Source organism: Erythranthe guttata, chromosome 7 (assembly GCF_056151865.1).
Source record: "Erythranthe guttata isolate IM_541 chromosome 7, IM_541, whole genome shotgun sequence".
NCBI classification, from domain to species: Eukaryota; Viridiplantae; Streptophyta; class Magnoliopsida; order Lamiales; family Phrymaceae; genus Erythranthe; species Erythranthe guttata.
The window spans coordinates 15,277,706-15,285,000 of record NC_142539.1 but is presented as its reverse complement, the minus strand read 5'-3'; the positions used below and the strand labels follow the sequence as shown (position 1 = coordinate 15,285,000).

Below are 7,295 nucleotides of genomic sequence, written 5' to 3'. Positions count from 1 at the left end.
TGTAGGTTTATTCTGTTTTAAAGGAGCTACAGAGAGCAATTTTGACTAAAAAATATTTTTCTCATTTTCAGATATTGCATCAGTAATTGAAGGTGCTGTGCAGCATATATCTTCAAGAAGATTTGAAGTAGGGGGTTTGGATTTGACAAACTTATTTGCTAAGGAACTCCATAAATCCAATCCGCTTGTCAACTTAAGCATCTCCGACGTTGAAAAGTTGAAGGAGCGATATGCATGCTCTGCTGAGGATGATGCGGCTTATGAAAAGATGCAGAAGGCATGCCCTGAGGAGCTGCACACACTGCCTGATGGACAGGTTAATCTATGTTTCTCACTTGATGTTTTACTGAGGTTTTAAATCACAGGCAGAGATTATCAACTAATTTTGACTTTGTAGATGCATTTTCACTTTAGGATGTCTGAAAACGCGGTAGTTTTTTCACAATGCATGTAAGCTGTATGCATTGAATTGATGCTTGATATCCATCATGCATTCTGGCTTAATTTTTTTTTTTTTTTCTCAATTTCAAATGATAGTCTTGTATATTCTATAGATTATGTATGTATATCTATGTGGAGGCAAGTAAGACCGATATTTTTAGTGAGTTTAGTTTCTGCATAGCAGCTTAGTGTGCTTGGAGAAGAAATTGTGTCCACTTTTGGGTTCTCCAGAACTGAAAAGCACGTCTTGGTGCCTCTTTCTTAGGTTTAGAGTTAAAAGTTTCTAGGCATCAACTTCCTAGCAATATTTCAATATGTAGCTAAAATATTTTGCTTGTTTTCTAATACTTGGATATTTTCTAAATTGTTTACGCTGAGATTTTTGTGTTCTCCATTTCAGGTGATAAAAATTGGAAGAGAGAGGTATACGGTTGGTGAGGCCTTATTTCAACCATCAATTTTAGGTTTAGAGGCACATGGAATAGTTGAGCAGCTTGTTCGTTGTATTTCAACTGTGTCAACCGAGAATCATCGACAGCTGTTGGAAAATACTATACTTTGTGGAGGAACTGCTTCTATGACTGGTAAGGTTTTATGAATGTCTCATAAGTGAACAGAACAAATACCTTTTAGAATATGTTTATAAGAGAACTCAACAGAAATTTTGAATTTACAGTGATAAATCCTGTTAAAGATTAAAGATCTTCAGTGATCATACCTTTGTTCTAAACGCGACACATTGTAATCACATCTCCATAGCAATAAAAGCTGTTGATGTTGATATTGCATGTTCTGATAGTCGGTAAATAATTCCTGGATTGAATATTTTTAATTAATCTTTTGCTCTGTGTTCCCAGTAAGGACCCTTTTTGTTGATTCTAGCATCTCATTGCTATACAGCCCCTATAGCTGCCCTATCACTTCCATACATGAGAGATCATATATAGTATGTGATAACTTCAGTGTAATTTATTTAAGAAGATATGATGGACAGATCTGTTTTGCTGCTAAAATATATGGAGAAAATATGCTTTTACTAGGAATTTGATATTCGCCATAATTTACGAATTGCTGTTATAGGTTTTGAAGCTAGGTTTCAGAAATGTGAAGGTAATCTTATCCAATATAAACTATCTCTTATATGGTTAGCTTTTCATTGTGGTTTCTTTCTGCTTTGTTTTGAATTCCCTTTGAATCTCAACAAAAGCCGATTACGATGAAACTGGACCTTCTATCGTTCACCGCAAATGCTTTTGAGTTAACCATCAAACTTGCGTGTTGTTGTGCACTAGGCCTATATATGCAGCAGCTAAATTATCATCGAATTAGTACAACTACTTTCGAACTTAATTTTACTGGACATATGTATAAAAAAGAAAAACAATGAGCTGGCTTTGAGACTTTTCTTGTTGTACCAATAGTCATTTATCATTATCTGTGGTCAATTTATTGTTTACATAGTTGCTATATCGGGTGAAGTGCATTGGACATATCATCATTATACACATTCACAAACAAACATTCATGTTGATGTTGGTTTGTGAAGATGTTTATTTGATGGAATGTATTATAAATTTTGATCATGTTGAAAGTGTTGTGGTTGAGCCTTATATTTAGTGTTTGATCATTATACAAAATGGATTGTGACAAACACATTAGTGTAGTTATCAATAATTTTTTATGTTGGAATGTTTTATTAGGTTGTATTTGGGTACAAAGAATTACTAGTATTCACCCGTGCGATGCACGGGGTGGCATATTTTCAACTGGAAATACATGTCTGAAAAATAAATTTACGCATATATAAATTATTACGCTCATTGAATTTAAATACAAAACGCGACCAACAATATTGAAGCATCATGTTCTTCATAGTTACATCATAAGAATAATATTAAATATTAGTATATCGTCAAAATTAAATCTTAAAGATAATAAAATTTGCAATGAGCATCCTAGGGACATGACTGAAAATAACATCGCACGGGGGAAATTATATAGAGAAGAAACACCTGCCAAAGAATAAGTTGTTAAAAAAAAGACATGTTACATGAATAATTGGTAAATATGAAAATATTATCTACCTTCAAATTCGATGAAATACTTCCTTGTACACGACATTTCTAGTAACATTGGTGAGTTCACCCGAATCCAACTTGATGAATATTTTAATGCCACCTCTGCTCGTAACTCTGGACAGTGCAACATATAGTTGATCGTGGCTGAAGACATGCTTAGGAAGATACAAACCAACATGCGAAAGAGTTTGAAACTTGGCTTTTATTGATTGTCATTGCAAAAGAAACAATCAACGGAAACTGTCTTTTCTGAAATTTAATTGGCAGTCCGGTAGATGGTATTAAAGTCATCCGAGGAATGAACATCATGTCACCGATATTTTTTCCGGAAAGAATTTTGCAACTCAGAACGTGAATGCCAGTTCTAATAATTTGAAGTTTGGTCCCGTTACACAATCCTTTAGCTTGATCGATGTTTCTTATTAGCATAACGGGTGCACCAATCTTGAACTTCAACGCATGAGAACGAAGTCCGGAGCATCTTATTGTGTTGAGGAATTCAGTCGAATAAATTTCTGCATTATCCTCCATTGTTTGCTCGTCCCTAAACATACTATCTGAGCTCAGGTACACCTTCTCCTCTCCTAGAAGGAGAGACATTAAGTGATCGTTCACAAACTCGACGCATTAATTAGTTGGTGCAAGAATTGCTCTCCCTTGAAAATAATCTGAATCATACATGTACTCAACAATCCGGGTAAACGAATTCCAGTAGGTCTCTGAATAGATCTTCTGAATCACCAATCAACATGTCATCGGGAATCACTATCGAAGCTTCACCATGATTTTGTTCCCCAACATCCTCACTACCAACCTTCAGTATCCAGTCTCCAAATTATTTTACCTCATCCACGTTAGATGGAGAAGAGCATGACTGCAATCTCATGTTCTTAGTCAACTTCATGACACGACAGAAATTCCACAGCGGAGAGGAGTTTATCGTAGCATGTACTATGTCCTGCCTTGATGCTTTGAGCACAACTGGTAAAATCTGCCTAAAATCTCTTCTAAGAACAACCACCTTACCACCAAAGAGTTTGTCAACCTGTAATATTGACTTCATTGTCTTGTCAAGCGCTTCAAAACAGTATCTATGCATCATAGGAGCCTCGTCCCATATAATAAGCTTTGCCCTTATGAACAACTCCGCCTGTGGACTTTTTTGCAATATGCTACAGGTGGAACTCTCGTGTACATTTATGGGTAGTCCGAATCGAGAATGAGCTGTTCTACCACCGGGGAGCAATAATGATGCTATACCACTCGATGCAACGTTAATTACAATCTCTCCCTTGGAACGAACTGCAGCCGAAAGAGTTTACCATAGAAAAGTCTTTCCCGTTTCACCATGGCCATATAGAAAGAACATTCCACCACGGTCATTGGATACAACATCCATGACTACATCATAAATCTTTGTTTGCACGTATGTAATTCAAGCAAGACACCGTTGAAGTTCCCTACCCATTTCAAACCGGTCGTAATCCAGTTCATCTAACACCAATATGTTTACTGTGTCATCCGCTGAGAATTCGATTGGAACTGGCATGGGCGCGTAATTTCGCAAGCTTTTACCATTGCTTTGCAATATTTTTTCTATTTCGGTGAGAGACGACAATATTAAAAAGATGAGTAATATTTAAAATCTAATTGAATAATGTGTTATACAATTTGCCATATCTGGATATGAAGACTTTGTTGTTTGTAAGCAATACCCTCAGCCAAATCCAACCAACAACTTTGTCAAACATGTTCGGGACGACTTAAGCTATTGGAAAGAAGCATAAGTACAAATAACCTTCTTATATAATCCCTCGGTGCCCAAGTATTCACTTCTATTATTGAATATATGTATTCTTTGTCGTTATCTAATAAACCCAACACATAACATGCATCCCTGAACGTAGGGTAGACGGTGTCAAAAACTTTTCTAATGTCCTCGTAGCACGTATATCCTCTCTGAATGTTAAGTAGCAATCTAAGGTATTAGTCTTTTCCTTTTCCAGGGGGAACATTCGCAAGCCTACCAATAGAAAATCTTTTTTTCCTTGGCGCCCAAGTTTGAGAATCCTCTTTTAACTCAAGTTCGCAAACCTCCACATTGCCTCACATGCCGAAAGATATCTGCAGTCGTAGTACATCTTTATCTCATCACAAATCTCAGCACCGCTATCTGTATTGCGTGTTTCAAAAAATGCCGCCGTAACTCGGCCATGCCCCTTGTTTACGCATTTGAACATGTATTTGATTGATTTGTTCTGGTTGCATGACTCGATATTAATGTGAGATCGGTATTTACTCAACAATATACGATTGTACGGGACTACAAACCCATTGTCAAGAGTAGTCTTCTTCTTCGTAACTGTTCTGCCATCTTCCATTCTCCTGTACACAGTAAAACCATCTGCATCTGATTCAGTGCGCTGCACAAATGGCTTTGGAAATCGCTTCGTGCAAACTCGATCCTTCATACAGGGAGATTTCAAATTCGCCTGACCGCACGGTCCATGTATCATATACTTCTCCACCAACTGGTACATCTTTCGGTCGTTTACTTTGTCAGGATTTTCAGCACATATGATCCTATCAATTTCTTCTGGGTTATTGGTCTTATCGTTATTATGAAACCACAATAAAATATGTGCATGCGGTAGACCTCGTTTCTGAAATTCAATTAAGCATACATCTGCATAGAAAATATAAACATATGGTATTAAAAAAATATGCATTAATTTAGTTAAGGAAGCAATAAATAGTTAAACTCACACATGAGCAATTTTTTTTAATTTATATGAATGAAGTAAATGTATAATTATAAACTGAGATCTAATTAAATACTTACATGTTGTAATACGTCTGAATATACAACCTTTCTTGATTTCTGTCATCATACTATTGAGCTTCATCTTGAACACACGACAAAGAATGTCTGGCCGATCCTCCGGCCTGAGATTTGTATCTTTCAACACCCTTTGTATTTCTGGCCATTGAGGATTGCATGTGATGACAATGAAGAGGGTTGTAGATCCAATCCAGTTACATATTTGAAGAGCATCAACGAAGTTGTTAAACATATACCTTGGACCTGCGGTGAACGACCATGGAATTATAATGCGTTGTCCAACTGATTTACCCTCAGTGTCTCCTTTAAAAATATTTTCTTCGATACCCTTGTACATGTCAACCCTAAGTTGATCTTGATTGAACCTTATGATATTCAACCTGTGTGACTCTACCATCGAAAATCCATCAACACAGAACTGCTGAAATAACTTCTTGAAATGCAAAAGTAACAAATGTTATCAACGCCGTTTCTGGATTAGATATGCAAAGAACTCTCGCATGCTTACCTTCCTCCATTTTCTATTATCAGCAAGCGAAGATTCTCTCAAACAGATATCCTCTCGATAATCATCTTCCCTGTAAGGAAATAAAAGAGGATACTGTAGAGGCAAGTAAAGAGGATGGAGCTCACTGATTCGTTGAAGCTTATTTGAGCGTGTCTCAGCTACAATATCCCTAAACGCATGTAACGAATCCAATACAATGCAATTGACCTGCTATTTTGTACAATGATTATACAAAATAAGTAAAACGTTACCAAAATAATACAAATATAAATATTTAATGACATAAAATTTCTACAATAAATTACCTTGACAAAAATATTGAGTGGAGCCCGTAGCAAGTTTCTAGTACAATGCAAATTAACCTACAAATGAGGAATGCCAAAACATATAAGTTATACAAAATAAAGGTCATTATGTAAAATTGTAAAAAAAAATTATATAGTTACCTTCATATATGCCGAAAAACATCCTTGTACCACATTATTTGTAGTTGGTTGTATCGCTAGATTCCGACGTGATCAAAATCCTTATGCCACTTCAACTATTAACTCTCGAGAGTGCGACATAGAGTTGTCCATGACTGAAAACATGTCTGAGCAAGTGCAATACTACATGGGAAAGAGTTTTATTGATTGTTATTGCAAAGGAAACCATCACCGAAGACTGACATTGCTAAAATTTAATAGGCGATGTAGAGTTGGACGGTACCAATGTCATTTGAGCAATGAACGTACACTATATGGTCAACATGTTTATCGGGTAGTGTCATGCATTTGAGAACGTGTTTTCCTATATTAATAACCTGAAGCCTAGTTCCACTGCACGATCCTCTAGCCTGATCAATATTTTTGATGAGCATAACGGGAATACATCTTTTCAATGCAACCTAGGTGGAATTCTGGAGCACGATATGGTGTTGAGGAACTCGGATCTATGATATTAACTCCTCATTGTACACACTATCGGAATTCAAATAAACCTTCTCTTCTCCAGTTATGAGCGACAAAAAATGATCATTCACAAAACCGACACTTTCATTAGCCGATGCAATAATTGTTATGGCCTCAAAGTACTCAGGATTGAACAGGTTGCTCACCATATCCAGGTAAACAAACTCTATAAGATCAAAAAATGGATCTGCAGAATCACGGATAAGCATGTCATCAAAAATTTCAATTTCAAAATTGTTTTATTAGTATTAGTCTTAGTCATAATCATCATACTAATACTAATATTAATATTAATACTAATACTAATACTATTATAACTACTTATACTAATACTAATACTAATACTAATACTAATACTAATACTAATGCTACTACTAATACTTAATACTTTAATGCTAATATTAATGTACTAATGCCAATACTAATGTACTGATACTAAAACCAATATCAATACAAATATCAATACCAAAACCAAT

At 35.8% G+C, this 7,295-nt stretch overlaps 1 protein-coding gene across 1 annotated transcript in view; it reads left to right on the top strand.

Moving 5' to 3' along the window:
* LOC105964321 (actin-related protein 7) overlaps positions 1-1,778 on the top strand; it is a 4,314-nt gene extending 2,536 nt beyond the window's left edge. The window contains exons 4-6 of the mRNA XM_088820374.1: positions 72-316; positions 842-1,025; positions 1,522-1,778. Coding sequence (XP_088676500.1) covers positions 72-316; positions 842-1,025; positions 1,522-1,661 — 569 coding nt within the window. The 3' untranslated portion in view covers positions 1,662-1,778. The remainder of the gene's footprint in view (positions 1-71; positions 317-841; positions 1,026-1,521) is intronic.
* The last annotated feature ends 5,517 nt before the right edge of the window (positions 1,779-7,295 follow it).